Below are 20,046 nucleotides of genomic sequence, written 5' to 3' on the forward strand. Positions count from 1 at the left end.
GTTCGTTTGGTTGTACTTTCAAAAATCAAACTGTGCTTTCCCTTTCCCTTGGTGATGATGTCCTTTGCAGATTAAAAGCAGACTTGTTTTTCTGGCAACATTTTTGGAAGACTAATTAAGTAGTATTTTGTATTAGGACCGTGTTGGCTGTCAGTGCTGTACATCCAGCATGGTTTTTTAAAAATTAACTATCATGTAAATGTTTTCATTCCTCCTGCAAGTTTCAGTCTGTGAACTTTGATACAGCTATTGAATCAGTTCCCTAATTCCTGTTGTCAATGAATTTAGAATTTTCGAGAACACTCATTGCAGTTGGTTCAGTTTCTCTCATAGTGCCTACATAAAGCTCTGCATATGTCACTAGAGAGCTGCAGTTACCTTCTGTGTTCCCTTATTGTTGTCAAACTGGGCTTCATTTTCATTCATTGTTCCACAGTGCAAAGTTAAAATCTTGGTGCCTGGGAGAAAGAGGGTGAGGATTGTTATAGCTTAAAGCTGGATTTTGTGCAGGACAAGTGGAGGGTGATGGGAATACCACAGGCAATGCTTCAGAACATCCCCCTGAACACAATGAAAAGTGCAGGGACCTGCTGTGATTATCTCCTGCTGGACTGGACAGTTCTCAGCAGAGAACAACGTAAGCAAAATCACTTGATCAATTTTGTCCTCATGAAGTCATGGCTATGAGTACACTCCAAGGTCTATTTTAAGTTACTGGCCTTTGCTAGAATGTTAGAGCATTTTAGGGATAGTGTAGCTGGCTGGACTATTCACCATCTCTTATGTTAGCTATGTATGAATGTATGTACTTCTGAAGCCATCTGTGTAAATAAAGAACACTGTTTTCAAAGAAACCAGCAGATTTGGTAAGGGCCCTGTGAACAAAGGTTTTCTACTGAAAGTAAATAAATAATGACTTCTCCTTCAAGCAAACTCAAGAACTAGTTTCAAGTATCAGCTCTATTCTGAGATTTATATGCCCAGCGTGTCTTAAGGGAAATGTTAACGATTTCCAGCAAAAGGTACATCTAAATATTTTAACAAGTGTGGTTGCTTTCCTACTAAGTAAATTTATTTTGAAAAGCAAAAGGAATCAATAGATTTCTCTTACTATTTTATCCATTGTTAATATCTTAGTAGATGATAATAAGGTTTTGAGAGGAAAAAAGGAGGAGGCAAAACTTGTTAACATTAGCATAGCAAGTAAGCTATAACCATCTTCATTTTAAAGTCTGAAGGAAAATCATCCATAGATTTGGAACCCTTTGTGTAGTACGAACTAATATTCCTGTCATCATCAGATGAACCTCCTAACTGTTATTTTGCTTCCTGTAGTTATAATTAGTTCCACTCACTTTTTCTTTGCAGGTATTTCCTGTAGGAGTTTCCTGATGAGAATTTTTTTTTTCTTGGTCAGTAGTTTCCCAGTTACAGTATTTTGAATTATTTAGGCTTATCTTTTCCTCCAACCTAAATTAGCTTCTGTTAGCACACTTAAAATTCTTCCTTTGCAGTTGTTTGGAGAGAGAAAATACGTTGAGGTCATTTTGAAGCAGATGCTCCTGTGCAAGGACATGAATCCGTGAGTGCTGTTTTGCAGGAGCTTTGGGCTGGCAATCCTGCTAAATCAGGCCAGCTTTCCCTGTGACAGTCATGGGAGACCTTGTTCACTGATTTCTGCTGTTCTGGTGAGGGTGGAAGGTTTCTTCTCCCTTGAAGTGCCAACTTTGTGGATATAGAATGCTTCGGATGGGTGCGACTTTTACCAGCACTGTAAGGGAAGCTGAATATCTTGATATAAGCTTTTCTGTGCCAGTGGCTTTAGGAACTGTTCTTAATTTCATTCACATTAACAGTTGGCTTTGCCTCACTTCTGTGGTCGCAAGTCCACTGGTTTTTCCTTGTTTCCCCATCCTAACTGGTATTTTAAACTATGAACTGTGTATGAAAAATCTAATGTACATTTTCTGTGATTAAATCTATAGCACTCAGGGCCAGTGATACATGTGGAAGTCTTTCAGTTTGAGGTGGTTCAGTTTGTGGTTAACTTTTTGCAGACTGTCAGGCGTCACTGTGTGTAACCTCAGATTAACTTGCCTAAAAGATTGTAGAAGATTGATCAGTTTGGTTTCTGAAATAAAATGCATGGATTTATTTACATTTATAGGGTAATTAGCTCCTTACCAACTATTTTGTTTTTCATTGAAAGAGATCTCTCCTGCCTTGGTGGTGATTTAGTTCTTTCAAGTTAATCTTGAGCATAATGAATTGTAATTTAACTTGGTAAAAGTGACATTTCAATACCTATCTAAAACTATGCATTGTGTTTCTGCAAGTGGTTTTGAGTCTAGTTCTTGAATAAGTGTGGGAGGTAGAAGGTAGGAGGTGGGACTGCAGATCAAGTCAGATTATTAACAGGACAGATGTTTGTGAGCTTTCTTCTGTGCTCTCGTCACTGTGTTGTTTTCGCTTGTAGCACAGCCTGTCAGTGTGTTGCTGCTAACAGCATTTTCCTGACATGGCATATCTATGTTTCAAAGCTTTCAGAGCTTCTTGTAACATGTCCATTTAAACTGAGTTTTGGGTGGCTGCGTCCTGTATGGCACCAGCACCTTCCCCATATAGGAGATTGTCTGAGTGAATTATCCATCCAGTGCCATGGGAGAGTCCCTATGTAAAAGAATAAAGAACTGTGTGGTGCATTTTCAATCTTACTTGATTGTCAGATACTTTCCCTTTCAGTGTTGACTGTTCAGTGAAGGTAGCAACTAGAGTATTGTCAGGGGTTTTATAATCCACATTGTGGCTACTTTCAGTAATTCACAGGACTGCCAAAAAAACTTCTGCATTAGTATTTTCCCATGGGAGGGAAGGAGGAGAGCTGCAGAAGCAGAAAAGGGGTGTACCTCACCTGACCTACAGCCCATGGTGAAGACACTATTTTTGCTGTAAGAAGTGCATCAACTTCTGAAAAGCTGCTTGCTATCAAAACTTGAAGAAGTGACTATAGGTGTGTACTTACAGAAGGAGAAAGGAATGAATGCAAGGTGGTTAGGAAAGAAAAGGATGCTACACTGCAGAGAGATTGAGGAAGTATTACACTAGAAGCCAGAAGATGACTCATCTAAGTGTTGTCAGACACTGTATAGACCTTTCCAGTCTTCAGACTGGAAAAAATTTAGTTTGTGAGAGGCTAGATGAAATTCGATTCCAGCATTTGACGTGATTGATTAAAATTTTCTGAAGTTATGTCTAGTAAAAAAATGTAGGTCTTCTATCCAAGAGGTTTTTTTGTTCACTTTTGACTTAATTATTTTCCTTATCATGTTAAGGTCTGTGGCCTGTGAATATGTTGACTATATCAAGAGTTTTGATGTGTTTTGACTGTTTGTGGAATCTCTAAATTTTAAAATGCTTTGAATCCCTTAAACTCTCTTTGCTTATTCGCTGATCAGCAGTTGTAGCCTGTTTTCAGTAAAGGTACATTCAGACTCTTTGGTTTCCAGGATGAAGGTGGGAGAGGGCACATCCTCTGGGTCACTACATGAGGTTGGCTTCACCTTGATACAGATTTGCTTTTACCCTTTCCCAATTTGTTCAACAGCTTAACTCTTTCAAGATAATTAACTTGTAAACTTCCCTGTCCTGTTTTGCAGGCTTTGCTGTAGCCCAGTGCATAAATCAGCACAATCCATCCCCACTCTCGTCACCATCCCCTTCCAGTGGCAGTGGCAGTACAGGGCGCTGTGATTCAGTGACTGCAAGCTCGACATCCACTCCTTCTGCTGCTCAGAGCCCAGCAGGTATTCACTCACCACCTTCAGCCTAGGCACTAAGGGATACAGAGCAGTTCATTGTAAAATTAAGTTACTGTGTTATTGGATTAAAAGAGTAGGGCTTTATGGTTTTAGATCACTTAATTGACTAAGCCAATTAAAAGTAAATTGTGGTATAAATTGCAGTGATCTCTTCAGCTTTCTGGAACTCCAAATACTTGGCTTTTTCAGTAGAGACTTCAAGTACTGGTGCAATAATGTCCTGCTTGTCTGACTGCTCTCCTAGCACAAACAGTTTAGAATGTTGAGGGGGTTTTTTTTGTCGGTGGTTTGTTTTAACTGAAGTATTGCTTTGAATAAATCTGTAATGTCGACTTGTAGCCTTCCACCATAGTGGATAAGTTGATTTCCACATGAAGCATCTTTTTTTAAACTGAGTGACATTTTCTTTTGTGTGTTTATCTGATCCTCAGGTTAGTTTGTAACAATGGGCCAAATATGAAATGTTTGAAAATAATAATTATTTTGGATGTTAATGTGTAAAGTTTTTGCAATAACACTTTTGTGGCTGAAGACCACCACATTTCAGGAGGTGGTTTCATTGTTGCAGAAGAGGCTGCAGTATAAATAGACTGATAGTGTAACTTTCACAAATGTAGGTTGCATGTGTTTGCATTGGTCAGTATTTTTAGTGGGTATGCTTAAACTGGAACTTCTTGTTGCATTATTCCTCCTTTTTATGTAGTATTTGTAGAGAACTTGTTATGGTGTCTATTCTGAGTGCAAATTGTGTGAGGCAAAGCTTCAGGCTGGAGACTAGACAAGGAAGTCCCAAAGAGTGCATCCTGAAATGCTTTCATGCTGGAAGTAACTTACTCTACCTCATTTGGATTATAAAACAATAGAGGTAACTTGATTCTCAACTCCTTTTCAAGCAAGCCCTCATTTTAATGGTCACTTCCAATGTTGATCATTCCTTGAGAGGGTTGTTCTGGCTACCCCTTCTAAGAAATGCCATTTTGCCTTTATTTGGAAGGCCCATCTATAGCTAAAATTTTTTGCAGTCCTACAGGAAATTACTCAACTTTGTTAGGTATTGAGTGTTTTTAGGTCTCACTGAACAGTGTCAGCAGATCAATGTGCATTATATGTTTGAAGTGAGTCTCCCTGCAAGAAGTACTACTGGAAAGGTAATGAAAGGATGTTGATGAGGTTAAGGAACAGCAAATATTCTAGCACCCAGACTCTAGATTAAAAAGCATCTATTACCTTGAGAGACTAACATATAGTCAAAATAGTCCTGCAATATGTGAAATTTCAGAATAAAATTTGGAGTGTTTTTTTATATACCATCTATTCAAAATTTTATTTTCTCTACTGGCAAGTGATTGCTGTTATCCAGTCTCTTCATGGCCCAGATAATAGGTAGTCATTGCACAGAGAAGTGCTGTCATTTGCCAGAACACTCAGGCTGGATTGACACTACAAGAAAACATGAATGTGATGACATATTTCTCTTTAGCAGTATAAAAAGTCTCATGTACAGTGTCCTTTGCTGTATTTGAATCCTCTGTGGTCAAGAAGAGAAATGCAGCTACAGATTCTTACCAAGAGTGGCTGAGAGAAAACTCTGGTACAGAAAATGAAAATAAAGGATCTATATTTCTGTAGATGTAAGCAATTCAAGCTAGTTCACAAAAATATCAAGCAAGACTATGCTTTGTTTCAGACTCAGGTCTTTCAAGCACACATAATCTGGCTTCTATGAAAAAATGCATAGATCCAGAACATGTAATTACTCATCAAGTATAAAAAGATAGTGAATTATTGAAGTATCATCACAGACTGTAGTTCACAAAATTGCAGTCTACTTACACAGTGTGTTGGCATTTATGTAACAAAAAAATCTGTTTTTTCTGCATTTTAAAAAGCTTGGTGACAGGAAGCTGCTCATTGATTTCCAAAAAAAAAAGAAAGAAAAACAACAATAAACCATAAACTCTTCCCTACCCTCCTCACCCCCCAAAAAATGAAGATGAAAATAATGGAAAAACCCAAACCAAAACCAGAGGAAAAGTATTTTGGAGTGCCTGATTTCAGTATGCACTTTACCAGTTAGGTTGCATGAACTGCCCACCTTGACCTTCATTGTGACTTAATCATAAAGTGTGTGCAAAATGTCATGTGTCGTCCAGGAAGACTGTCTTTGGGTGTGCTTTGATTTTTTTTTTTAATGTGATGCTGTAGCAAATGTAGCTGTGAGGATCCAGTTCTGAGTGCTACCACTGGGCCCAGTCACCTTCAGCCAAGTCAGAGGAAATGAAGCTGACAATGTGCATCAGCTGCTTCAGTCCCAAGTCAGCAACTTGCACTACCCTGCTGCAGGGATGACTTCTATTCTCCTCAGAGGGCAGTTACAGAGAGGAAGACAATGACTTTATGTGCATGAGCAGGTATTTTATTGCAGTAGGATAATGCACAGTTGGTACTGAGGCATGCACGTGGTTTAGGAATTTTGCTGGACCATATTTGCTCTGACCTTTAGGACCTAGAATTCCTGCCATGTATGTGGCCGTTCAAAGGACCAGTGATCAGGTCAGACTAGTATGTTGCTATTAGTGTTGAAAGTGTGTTTGGTACATAGTTGCAGCATCTCTTATAGTTTCATTTCTTTCTTAAACAATCTCATTAATGCACAGAAATTTCCTAAAATCAGACCAAAGAAATAAGTGTGCATAATTCTTCAATGCTTCTGCCCTGATTTGTACCAAACTGCTAGTGTAGTTGCAGGCAGTAATGAACACAAGTAGTGGTTTAAAACCTGTGGCTGAGTGTCTGAGGGTGTCTCAAGGTGTCCTTATTACAGACTAGTGAGAATTCTGAAATCCCTGGAGCTAGGTCTTTTGGGAGATGTGAATGTAGGAAGGGTTTTCCCCAACGCCCAGAGCTCTTTTGACACTTTTTGCCAATACTCAGTGTCCGTTCAGTAGTGTCATTCTTGGGATCAGTGTCTCTGCATTAAGTGATTGACCAGTTTACTGCAAGTTTGAGTATTCTTCCTTTTGTAGTACTTACATGTAATTGTGATCTGTAGTGGAAACTTGCCAGGGACATAGCATGAAAGTGGGGGTCTGTTTGGCATGTGCAGGTGCTGTTCTGTGGGCTTGTGCATGAACAGAACTCTGCTGAAGTAGGTGACAGTGCCATGAGCACAGTCTGTGTTATATCAGGTCATACTGACCACTCAGCTGGGATATGGAAACAATTGTTGGTATTCACCCACTTCTGTGTAAAGCAGTGGTTTTCCCTTAGCTTAACCACTTGAGGACCACTTGAAACTAAAATGCCTTTCCTCTTCTGCTTCTCAGCAGTGACTTCCATGTGAAGTAGCTCCTCTTTGAGTAGGAAGTAACCAGTCTCTGATGAGCAGCAAGCAGTTACCAAAATCTGTTTTATGTCCCAAGGTAGCCCCTGAATGCTGCTGCCATCTGTCACATTTGACTCTGTCTCATTTCCCATTCCATTTTGAACACACACACACACACACGTGTGTGCCCTTCTCTGCCCTTCCTTCCTGCTCCCCTGTTTGTTCTGGCACCTGCTGAAGCTGTTGAGCATGAAAAGCATCCTGGGTTGCTCAGGAACTTCAGACAAGAAGGCCAGACTAGATAAAGGGGAGATGCCTATCTGGACTTCAATGAAACTACCTCAACTACCTTCCTTAAGAGCAATATCTTAAACCACACAGCTTTTTATACTGTGAACTTGTGATTATAGTGTCCTAAGCTACAGTCTGTTGACAGTTTTAAACTCATCAGGGTTTGATATATTAGAGATGATACTTGTAAATGTTCACAGTGTTGTTTCAGGAAATAAGATTTGGAACATAGACACCAATTTTTGCAGAAAACAGTGATAGATGAGAACAAAATAAAGACAAATTGCATGTTAATTAAGAGAAAATGTTGCAACATAGAGGATGATTAAACAGCAAAAGAGCTTTTAACAATGTGTCTCAGGGAAAAGTTGTGTTAGTTCAATGTTTTGTAAAAATAATTTGCTTATCACTCACCTGCATCAAACAGTCCCACAGTGTTGCATCAGTTGCTTTGTCATGAGTGAAATAAACTCATATAATTCCCAAGTTCATTGGCTATCCCACCTAGTAGTTGTCACACTGCTTTATGGCACCGATATTTTGAAGGCTGGAAACTCCCCCATTTGCAGTGTTTGGGGATTAAGCTTAGCCCTTTACAAGATTATTGTTCTTTAAAATTGTAAAAGCAGAAATCATCCCTTAAAGAAAGCAGAATGCTTAGCAAGACTGAAAAATCAGTATCGGGTTCTGCGAGTGCTGCTATCAGGTTGGTTTCTTCTTCATATTTACTTTTTTTTTTTTTTTTTAATTATCATGTGCTTTTGAAATGTTGCTATGCATAAGCTAGAAATGTTCTCGTTAGCCAGATTTTAGTCATCAAGTTTCAGAGCTTAGAATACAGTCATGTCTTGGCTACCCCTGCTGGAACTATACACTTCTTTAAAGTGCTTATTTTCATATATGCCAAGGATTAGATATAGAAGCTCTCTTACTGTAAGTTAGCAGTCTTCCAGAATTATGAATGTATTAATGTCATCTGTGCTGTATTTTATTACTGTTTAAGCTGTCTTAACTTTTAAAAAGCAGTTGGCTTCAGTACTTAAAATGTTTACATCAGAGCAATAGATAATGAGGACTTCACAAGACACTGATCTGTGCCACTTAAGCTGTATTTTGTGCTTCTGGCAGGTATTGATGATAAAAGATCTAAAATAAGTAATAAGAGCTGTCCCTTGTTGCAGAGAACATATTGGATTCCAGTCTGTAAAATTAAATTTCCATTCCAAGGAGAGGGTGATTAATCAAGCTTGGAGAGCTTATAAGAACAGTGACTGCCTTCCTATTGAAACCATCTCTGTCTCTTCCCTCTATAATCAGTAATGTAAATGTGGTTTGACCTCCTGTTCTGTGAAGCTCTAGTAATTTTCTGACTAGGTGAGGAAGTACTTTTGTTCTTAGAAAGTTTCTTTTCTAGGAACTTTCTATGCACCAAGCATTATCATCTGAACTGCTGTTATCTTTTCAAGCCCTGTGTTTGGCTTTATCATAAACCAGATGTAAATGCTACTGTTGGGTTTCAGAATAGCAGGGCTGAGTGGTCTGAAGTGTTGTCACCTGCACAGTACTGCACCACATATAATTCATGGCCAGGGGAAAGGAGAATAATTCTGTGTCACCAGAATTTGTGGTAAATAACTTCTCTCAGACTTTCTAAAGCAGGTGAGTAGATGTAATGCAAAAAAATACCTGCCAGCCCTCCTTGATGTGAGTTCTGTTGGTATTGCCAGACATAGCCCAAACTTACGAACATTTTCAGATAGGAAGCAAAACATTAAATTCATATAAACTCATTTATTTCTAAAGAATGACTACTTCCAGCTTCAGAATTATTTCCCAAATGTAGAAGGCTCTTGGTGTGGTGTCAAATTGTATTCAAGATACCAGCAGTTACGGGTGTGTCCTTGTCACTTATTCTTGTTGCTGCTCTAACATTTATCCTTTGTCTCCATTCCAGTTTCCCTCCCCTGTGTCATTGTTGAAGCCTCTGTATGATTTCTGGCTGTGTTTCCCTCTAGTAAGGTCTGGCAGGAAAGGACGCCGGCGGGTGTTTAGTCTGTCGGAGGCTGACAGTCACGGTGGACACTGGGTTTAGGCCTTCCAGCAGCAGCTGCAGCAGAAACTCCCGCAATACCCACTCAGGCAGGTTCCTCCATAAGCCTTCACAAGCCCATAACAATCAATAGAACATATTTGCTTTCCATGCTGACAGCAATGACAGTGAGGTAGGAAACTGAAGAAAGCGTCATATTTGTTTCTACGTTTTGTTTTGGGAGAACTGTGAAGCAATGATGAGCTGTTTCTGAAGGCCTTGTCTGCAGCTTCTCCCATGTCTCTGGGCACTCGTGCCAAAGGTGGAAATTGTGCTATCAAGCCTCCAGCTTCAAAGCAGCCATGTCTTCATTTGCACAGGGCAGCCCTGGCTGTAGTGAAATTTGGGAAGCACAGGCTCCTGAATGGACAGTAAATGCAGGTCCTTGGCCAGCAGGAAGAAATCTCTTTATAGTACAGGTCAAATGGACAGGCATTCAGCATAAGACTGTCCCTGGACTCTGTTGGCACAAGCGTAACATTTCTGTGATCATCAGATTCTGGCAGATGACCTTATGGACTGTTTGATTATCCTTACCTGAGGAGGTGAGGAGAAGGAGCAGATGCAAAAAATATGGAAATACACTCCAGATGACCTTTGTTATATAATCTGTTTGAACTTGTATCTCATTTTATTTTCTTTTGTTACTGTCATGGCATAAAGATACTTTACTCTGCTAATATTTTATAAACACCCTTTTTCATCTTTATAGATTTATTTGCAACTTTTTGCCTAATGTCTTGTAATTTGTATTTTTGTTATCCTTTCATAGTGTGTTGCTGTACAGCTTAGGACACTTCTCTGTGGATGATACTCATTCTTTCCTTTTTCTGTTCTTTTCTAACTTCTTTCACAATAACCCTTGTTAACATAAGTTAATATAACAAGTTGAGTGTTTTAGTTCTTTTGCTGTAACAATAATCTTTGTAGCATTAAAGAAGTGCTGAAAAGCATGTAAGGCTGTTGAAGGCTCTGCATCCAAAGAGAGCTAATAATACCCCAAAACTTGCAAAATTACACCTTGTTTTCAATAAGTACAATAAGTTTGGAGGTATGGAAGGCTGTTTGTTAGAGCTCAGTATTAAGATCCAAATCATTTTAAGAAACTGACTTCACTCTCCCTGGTTTTGTTGCAGATTTGGCTTATATTTTGTGCCAGAACACTCTTGCCCAAATGCATCGAGGCTGGGGAGAGATAAATAGAAATGCTGTTTTCTAGTATTAGGCAATAACCTTTTGATATGTAAGAGCAGAGCACCAGGCTCAGTGGACTGGTGGTTTTATCCAGGAAAAAATTACAAATTTTCTTTCTATCCCAAAGTCAAACTGCAACCAGGTGTTGGGAGTTTGGGTTCTTTGAAAGCCAGTTAGTATTTTTATATATAGTATAAAGGGACGTTCCAGATAATAAGTAGAGAAATTAATCTGTAAACATGCTGGGTAGGTGAAACTCTGTAGAAGCAAGAGCCTGGTACCTGTCTTGGTACCTGCTTAAAGACAGACATTCTTGTGAGCTCTAGACAATGTTCAGAACTCTCCCTCCTCCACCCTTCCTTGTGTTGGGATTTGCTTTCTGGTCATTTTGGCAGTACTGCCACCATGGGTTACAGCAATTGGCCACTGTTCCCTGAATTCAATGCTATATTGATGGAAGCAAGGCTGGCAGTGACTAAAGACATCCTGAGAGGAGAGAAACTGGCTTCTAGCAATGGTAAATAACAGCTGGAGGGAAGCAGAGGAGAGCTCTGATCTTGTATTCTCAACAAATGCTGCCACTGAAACACTGGGCAGCATATTCTGCTTACAGTTTTTGATATTTTTATCTTTCTTCTTAACATTTTTTGAGACTTTCGTATAGAAAGTTTGGACTTGTTAACTCTAGATACTTTTTTTATGAAGACTTTTTCCAAATACTTTTTGTTTGTGGCATTAAGAAGGGAGTCACTTGAGCATTAACTTAGAACCTACCTGGAAGGATTTGGGGACCAAAACATCCAGCATTACAAAAGAATATAATGTCTTCCATTATTTCAGTAAATGCAAATACTAAGAAAAGACATTGATATTCTATTGGGAGAAGGGAAGGAATGATATAAGAAATGAAGTGCAGATTCAGAAGTTAAATAGAAATGTGCTGTATACAACATTCTGAGCAGAATGCCATTGATTGATAATACTTTACTTACCAGAATGCCTCAGGTTTCTAAATCCTGAATTTGGGTGACTATTCATGCTATACTATAAGGAAGATTTAAAAGTTATCTTGGCAAAGAACATTTGATGTAATTTTAAGATTGTATAGATTCAAAAAGCAGAAACTCACTGTTCTGTGCATACTGAAATGTTAGTGTTTAGCTTGGAATTCAGAGAAATGAGCCTGTATTTCTTGTTTTGGCAGTTCATTTTCCATGTGATTCTTGCATCACTTCCTCTGTTATCAGTTGCTACGTCCTCACTAAAGCTTCTTGACAAAGATTAAGAATTTGTAGGGTTACTTTGAATCTGTCCTTGTAGTTAAAAAATAACCACTGATGTCTCTTTTATTTAAAAGTAGACTTTTTTACCATCTATAAATCTTGTTTTTATCAAAGCAAGAAGCTTTAGTCACCAGTTCAGCAAAAAGTACATGTGAATGGTTTCTGGAGTGAGAATACACCACTGTTTGAGTTATCTTACCAGAAAGGTAAAGAACATTAGTAATTTTAGTGTTATCCACTGTTACCTTACTGATACCCATTCCATTCTCCACTTTGCTTTTCCTTTTTTTTTTCTTTTTTTTTTTTCCCTTTGTCTTATGTTCATGCTTTCTGTTCTTTTCCAGGACTAATTGGAATCATATTGAAACGGAAATATTTTTAAGGTCACTGTGTATTAGAACCATAACTTAATTCTTAGCTTCTTTATTCACTACATTGCCTTGTAAGCTTTTCTGCAGATTCCTGTACACTTGAACACATGCTGTTTCTTACAAAAGCTTTAAAACTGCTCTGTCTTGAAGCTGGATACCTGTTACTTAATAGCATCTATTATTGCAGTCTGAAAAGAAAAAACCTGACTTTTCTGGGCATACTTGATCATCTAAGGCTGATTCACCTCATCCTGTCCATTCCCTCTCCATCCTGAGCCAAATGAACAGCTTGCTTGACAGCTCACTAGGATTTTTAGGGGAAAAGGACAGCACAAATAGCTATTAATGTTGGAGGGTTTTTTCATTAAGTAGGAGGTGCAGCAGCATATCAGTTTTCAGTAGCATGTATGCTTATTCTCAATTTTGAGTGTTGGATGCTCCATGCTTAGGAGGACAAAATGCCCATGACTCACAAGGCTGTGTAAAGCAGGCCTCTTGCAGCACCTTTCAGTTGCAGTAAGGAAATGATCCTCCTTCCTCTTCTGCCATAATTCTGCTTTCTGTGGTTGAGGTGTTGCTTAAATGTGAATCTGGAGGATGAATTGAGAGAATGACTTCCAAATTTTTGTAAGAAACAGGCCACCTTTTGGGAAAGCTGGCTGTAGAGTGGTTCTTCAGTTTTTTCTTTTATTTCTAAAGATCTTCCTGATAAGGGGTAGTGGGTTCATTTTAGTTCATACTAAATACTGGAGAGGTTTTCTTTCCCTCAACTTCCTCTCTCAAAGAATATTTCTAATATTGGTACATACTCTAATACTAAATGTAAATAATTACCTTTTTCCTAATTTGAACGTAATCCTGCTGGCATTTTAGGTTATGCCTTTATAATATTTTTGTTTATTTCTAATTACTAAAATGTGGATGTGTAAGCATAGTGCTTCACAGAACTGCGTTTTCTACCCAATTATTCTTGAACACTGATGAATAATGGTGTATTGTCAGGCTTAATGTGCATACTGACTTGAATATTGATTGTTCTTGGTTGTTCTCTTTTCTCAGATGATGCTTCAGCTCCAGAGCAGCCTCTGACAGCCAGTTCCAGTCAGACGATGTTGACTGATGAAACTCTTTCAGCTGTTTCAAAGTCCAGCAGAAATGCTGTAAAAGCCAGTGACATAGAAACAGCCAACCTGTCTCCCAGCCTGATTCCTGCACAGCAGCCCACGATATCCTTACTCACAGATGACAACACGGACACGCTGAGCGTGGAGTCGCTCACACTGGTGCCACCAGTTGATCCACAGAGCATTCGAACATTCAGCTGCATCCCTCAGGCCTCTCTGCAGTCTGAAATTGAGGTTGACAAGGTGAAAGAGGTAGAGGAAGAATGTTCTGACTAAAGCCACCGTGCAGACTGTAATAAACAGTGAAGGAAATGCAACCAAATTGTGATTTTTTTCCTCTGGGAGTGCAGATACTTCTGGAGGCCTGAGAGGCCTCAGGTCCACATGAAGGGACCAAGTGGTGGCAGAGAAAGTCAGCAGTTTTTAGAGCCAACATTGGATACTCAGCATATCTGAACTGGAGAAGAGAGAAAACCCCAAACTTTTGAATCTGGATTGGTTCTTTCCTACCAGTTTCTCTTATACAAGAACATGGACATATTTCAGAGGACCTACTGTCTTTCTAATAGGAACTAATTAACTGTGAAAGGTCTACAGTATTATGGCCAAGTGAAGAGACTTTTGGATACCCAGCTTCATGGTAGTGCATTATTTCATCTCTGAAACAGGAGATATGCCATTGACCAGAAAAATATTGTATATTTAGGACAGAGGTAAAGCTTCCATTTGAGTCAGGGTGTGTTTTTTCAGTTTGATGTTTGGTTTGGGGTTTTATTTGTGGAAGAGGGCTTTTGGGGTTTTATTTGGTTTGGGGATTTTTTTTTTTTTTTTTTTTTTTTTTTTTTTTTTTTTTTTTTTTTGATTGGTTGTTTTGGTTTGGTTTTGTTTTCCTCGTGGTTTTTTTGGTTGGTTTTTTTTGGAATTTTTTTTTTTTTTTTTTTTTTTTTAATGCTGAACTTGTTCATCTTTTGGAGGTCTGCACAATACCAGCAGGCTTGGCCACATTCAGTATTGTCTTTGTAGGACTCCAGACGTAAATATTTTGTTTTCCATATGTAATATTTATTTCAAGGTTTGATTCAAAGTTGAAACACAATGTTTGTTCAAATTAACATAAGGGATTTTTGAGACCACTTTAGTCTTTGCTTAGCCACCTAGAGAGGAATGTAAAATATTTTAAAAGATTGCTATAGCTTGTTTGTTCACTTCTGACAGTCAAATTGCTACACATCTGAGGAATGGTGATATCTCTGCAACTGAAGGACAACTTCAAGAAGCAGACAGAAGCAGTTTTACTTTAAAGAGGTTTTCAAATTTTTCATACTCATGTAGGAAGAAAGTCACCATATCTTACTGATAATTCCTTTGCAAGTCTGATCTTGAAAGGTATTGTGTATTTTTTTTTTCCTGTCTGGGATAGTATCCTAGTTAAACAACATTGCTACATAAAAGTGTTAACATTACTTCCTAGATCCTGACACCAAGTTGACAGAAAAGGGAAAGATGTTTCTTAAAGTTTGGAATGTTCTTTGCTGATTTGATACATAATTTAACATGAAAGGAATTTAAGATTTTTCGTCAGTTTCCAAGTAAGTTAATTTAAATTAATAGTAAAATGAGTAGCTTGTCATTGCTGGTCTATTCTTAACACTGAGTTGGCAATTCCTCAAAGGAGGACTTTTACTTGGTCCTCCTTTTTGAGGACTGTTTACTTGGTAGTGATTTCAGTCACACTGCAATCTGTGTCCTCATTCTGTCTCTGCTGGCATTGAGTTCTTACTAAATGGGTGAATCTGCAAAGTTTTTACCCACTTCCCAGTTGCTTATTGTACCTCTTCCTGGCTGTCAGGAAGGGAATACTTGAAGTGATTTTTCAGTGATACCTGTATGTGTGTGTATATATATATATACACATGTGTATATATATATGTGTGTGTGTATATATATATATATATATATGAGATTGACTAATTCACAGGTACCACTTTTCTCACTTCTTCTGTCTTCTCTTTCACATAATAGTTGAATCTTTGCCAACTGGATATATGAGGTGTCTGCTACTGAATGCCAGGCATTTTTTCCCCCTGTTAACTTTTCCATGCAGTTTTGATTTCTAATTTTCTGTGATTTCTACTTTATCTCAAATTGAATTAACTGATACTCTGACCATTCCAGAGTGGCCCAAACTCTAAATGAACTCAGAGTTGGGTGTCCTCAGCACTGCAGTGGATTTTATGTGAAAATCTGGCATTACTGGAATAAGAGCCTACTTTTTGGGTTTTTTGGTCTCATGCTGAAGATGAATTTGCAGTCATGCAGTCACTGTTGCAGCTAATATGCATGTACCTGAACAAGCCTAGACACATCAGTAGCAATCTGTGCACAAGAACCACATGAATTTTTATTAGCTGAAGTGATTGCAGTCTAGACTTTCTCTAAAATGGTGCAGCATTACACTGTAGTCTCAGTAATATTCTGAAGACCATTATAAAAAATGCCTCACTTAATTAGAAAGCATTTTATGTTAGTTATTAACCTTAAATTCTTGACCTGGATTACACAAAATACCACTGTGCAGGCTGAGTTCCCTTCAATAGAATTCATTTTAGACTGGAAAACCTTAATCTTAATTTATCTCATTTCAAATTCAGTTCTAGCAAGATTAGACCCATGCACAAGGAGTCTCTTCAATGCATATGCATATGAATAATCTCACCCCTGAGCTTTACTGCACAAGAAATGGGGCAAGGGAAAGGAAGGTGACTTTGTGCTTTTCATTACCTTTGAGTGGCTTTTAAATCTCTTGATCACTTATTTAGTGAGAGCTTCACAGGAAATGACTTAGATACTGTTATTAGGAAAATAGAATAATAGGTTGGCTGTTAATTTGTGATGACTTCAAGCAATCCAGGAATTCAGTAATTGCCCTGGAACTGTGTCATTTCACTAGTAGTAAAATAAACCTTATGCTTGAAGACGTAGGTAAGCTATCAGACAAGCAGGTCAAACTGAGTGTGTAAGGATGAAGCCACTTCCTAAGAGTAAACATGTCACTGCTGTGTTGCTGTCACTCTGGGGTAATCAGTCACTCCCCTGCAGGGGACAGGGAGACCTAGAGTAGCCTCAGGAGCAGTGGCACTGACCACCTGGGAGTAGCAGTCACAAAACCTCCACCAAGCTAAACATTCTGCTCTTGTCTCCACTAACCAGCTGAAGTTAAACCTGCTTTTAAAAGAGCATTGCCCAGGCAGGCAGCTGCTGACTGGGAAAATAAATGGTTTGTCTTCTGAATCAGAGATCTGCAGAGGCATCAGCTGGGGGCAGGGAGATTGGGGCCTTTTCCTTCCAAGGTAATTAGTCTCCTTCTTTCAGACAGCCTAATGTAGCCATCTAAATATATATTGAAAATTCTCTTCTTAACTGCTGCTGTCCTTCTTGAAAGAGTTTTTTGGTGTGTCCCTGATTCACCACCACTGCCCTACCTTGGGATATCACTCACCTGGGCACTGCTCTTCTATTATCTAGCAATCTTTAGAGAAGTTCTCCTGTGCTTGCCTGCTGTGTTTCTCTTGACCTTTCCCAACATTTGCAGCATGAATTAGAAACAAATAGAATAACTCTTCCCATCTCCTATTGGATTCTGAAAAGCAGAGGGTGATCCAAGCAGGGCTTACTGGGGTGGGATGTTTTTAAGGGTTGGGAGGGGAGTAGTTCTTGGGGGTTTTTCTGCTGCTCAGTACTTGAGCAGCAACAAAGACGTATGAGATGCAGTTCTTGACTGAGTCTCAAACAGAGGGTTCTTTCATATGGAAACATATTTTTATATTGCATTTGTACAGAATTTTCCCTATTTTGATCTCCCAGCATTTTTAGATTTGCACGTTGCTCAGATTTAATTTCTTTTGCAAGGTATTATAAAATATATATTTTGTGTTTGTTAATGTATTATAAATGTAAAGCTAAATTTTGGCTGTCTAATAAATGTGCACTGTGGTGGTATCTGGTTTATTGTTTTGTTAACTTGAATTTATCGGTTCTTAATATGAAAAGGAAAAACTTGTAATTGTTGGGGCTGTCTTGTTAGCATAATTAAACGTGTGGAGTGCATTTATTTTAAAAGTAACTAAAAATGGCTTAAGCAGGTAATAATTAAGAATACTTGATAACAAAAGTTAAGGTCCAGACTAGTTCACAGGATTCTTTTAAGATCATAATGATTAATGAGATTTTTGTCTTGTTTCCCATTACTGTTGGTTATGTATACTCATACTCAAGTGAGTTTAAGACACATAGTAATTGAAATCTGATAGCATGTATGAGAAGATCTGAGGGTTAGTGTTTGGTTGTATTTAAGGACTAACTGTGGCAGAAGTATTTACAATGAACATGAAGATAATTTTTTTAAAGATTGAGAATAGATTCAAGTGTGCAAATTTATAGACTATTACAATGTCTAGGAGCTTTGTTTTGCCCAGAGACAGCACTAACTATACATTTTCACAACTTCAGGAAACCCTCTTGGAAGCATTACAAACTTTAGAAGATAATTTTAGGCATCTCCACTTGTAAATAGCTGTGTTGATATTTTTGTTGCAAACCTTTTCCTTCATTTTTAGCTGCTTTGTAAGTTTGATTGTTTTCAGTGCAAAGAGGTGGAAATGTATTTTTCTAGAAGAATGAATGTATCTGGGATTTAAGCACTACAAAAAAGCATTTAATGAACATGGACTGTCTTCCTATGAAATATATTTCAGTAAAGTTGTCTGAAATGTAGTTCATTTGAGAAAAAAAGTCCTGAACATGCACTTACATTTACATGGAAAAAAGCCCAAACATGGTGTGAATTAAATTCTGAAATGTCTTTCTACAGGCAATAAGTATTAATTATTTAATGTAAGTTATGTTAGACATTTGGAATAAATGTGCTCTCTTATGTTAATTTAAAGAACAATGTAACTAAGCATCTGGGAAGGGAGTGGAATTAGAAGAGATTGGTATATGTTTCTGAAACCCAGACTTCTCAGTCTGTATTTGCTGGCATTGAGAATTTGTTGTGGCTATTGAAAACCTGGACAAGAACAAGGAATAGACCTTTCTTTGTAAATGGAACTTGGCAATAAAAATGGTGTTACTAAGAAAACTTCCTTCCCTTTCATGTGCTGCTGCATGCGTTTGATTCACAGGGACATCCATGAGCAGTGAAAGGCAAAATTTGCAGAACCTTGCTTTTATTTAGAAGAATGTTGTGCATATGTGGCTGTTAGGCACTTTCATCTTTAAGTCAGGGTAATTTGCACTGTGTATGCAGGAAAGACATAGCTGGGGGGGAGCAGAAACAGTCCTGGAAGGGTGTTGCAAAGTAGATGAGACCAAGGGTTAAGAGGGGCTGGGCAACATCTAAGATATCTGTGAACCACTTGGAAAGTGCCTGTCATGTGTGATTTCTTCCCCAAATATATGCTTTCACCCTCTGCCTCTTTCTCTGGTGCATATTGCCAGTTCAGTATATGGATTAAATCCAACCAATTTATTAGTTAGATTCTTGTTAATTAGCCTCTACATCTATAGGAATTCATCACAGTCAATGTACATTCCTTGGGAAATGTTATTTCTCAAAATAGTCATTGCTCCAGAAGCTTTCTTAGGAAGAAGTTCAATTACATTGTACCATCAAATAAGCAAGCTAGGTGTCAGAGGTAGGAGACAACACTGTGATTTACTCTAAGATACAAATATTAAATCATGGTGTATTGTGGAAAATGAGCTAAAATCTGCTCCTGGCAGCTGAACTTCCTAAATTTTGCCAGTAATACTGCTTTCAGGATGCCAATTTGTGGTCAGGAAGGTCCCTTCCTTCATGTTTGAAACTGCTTTGTGGTTCTGTATCCTGATGCTTCAGAACTCTTGCAGCCTTTTGTCTTGTCATTTTTCCTGTGTCTCTGTACTAAACCTTTCTAGGCTTGGACCCTGAGTCAGATTGAGCCTCTTGCCCTGAGTTAATAATGATCAGAGAGGGAATGAAAGCACTGCCTCCAAACCTCTTCTCATGCTGACTGGGTTGAAAATTTACTGGACAGAAATGCACTGCTGCTTTAGTCCACTCTTTTCTTAGTCCCCAGAAAGGCCTAAGTGTAGCAACTTGAACAGTCCTATCGTAGGTAAATCTACATCTTTATCAGCAAAATTTCAGCATAGTTATAAAAATAAGTGAAACTCTGTCAATACATATGTCTTTGTCAAAGTAACTCTTGTCTAAGTAAAGATGTGGCATTTGGAGATGATCTCTTTGTTCTTTGACACGTAACCTTTGTTTCCATGTCAAGGAGAGAGTTCTTTGTGACTTCATGGATGCAGCTGTTGGGGCAGAAGAAACAGCATTTCTATTCTGCTGTGTTAGAGTTCATGTGAAGACAAAAGCTGTCTTGGAACTTTCTGGTGATCTTGAGTATGTGCTGCTTACAACTGGGAATGGCTGTTTGAGTGTGTTCCCTGAAAATTCGATTGAGTTTTAAATTCATATGTTTAATCTCTCAAATAAGAAGTAGAGGGAG

At 38.3% G+C, this 20,046-nt stretch overlaps 1 protein-coding gene across 9 annotated transcripts in view; it reads left to right on the plus strand.

The window, feature by feature from the left end:
* The window catches only part of CLEC16A (C-type lectin domain containing 16A), a 63,348-nt gene extending 44,713 nt beyond the window's left edge, over positions 1–18,635 (plus strand). For 5 of the 9 annotated variants that reach the window (XM_041401623.1, XM_041401621.1, XM_041401624.1 and 2 more), the window contains 2 exons: positions 3,657–3,803; positions 13,431–14,331. In XM_041401623.1, the coding sequence (XP_041257557.1) occupies positions 3,657–3,803; positions 13,431–13,771 (488 nt within the window). In that variant the 3' untranslated portion in view covers positions 13,772–14,331. Of the gene's footprint in view, positions 1–3,656; positions 3,804–9,449; positions 9,655–12,344; positions 12,384–13,430; positions 14,332–14,710 lie in introns of those variants that run through there. The other 4 variants (XM_041401631.1, XM_041401622.1, XM_041401627.1 and 1 more) reach the window with 4 other exon arrangements.
* The last annotated feature ends 1,411 nt before the right edge of the window (positions 18,636–20,046 follow it).

This window comes from Onychostruthus taczanowskii, unplaced genomic scaffold, assembly GCF_017590055.1.
Source record: "Onychostruthus taczanowskii isolate IOZ18803 unplaced genomic scaffold, ASM1759005v1 scaffold19, whole genome shotgun sequence".
In the NCBI taxonomy this organism is placed as follows: Eukaryota; Metazoa; Chordata; class Aves; order Passeriformes; family Passeridae; genus Onychostruthus; species Onychostruthus taczanowskii.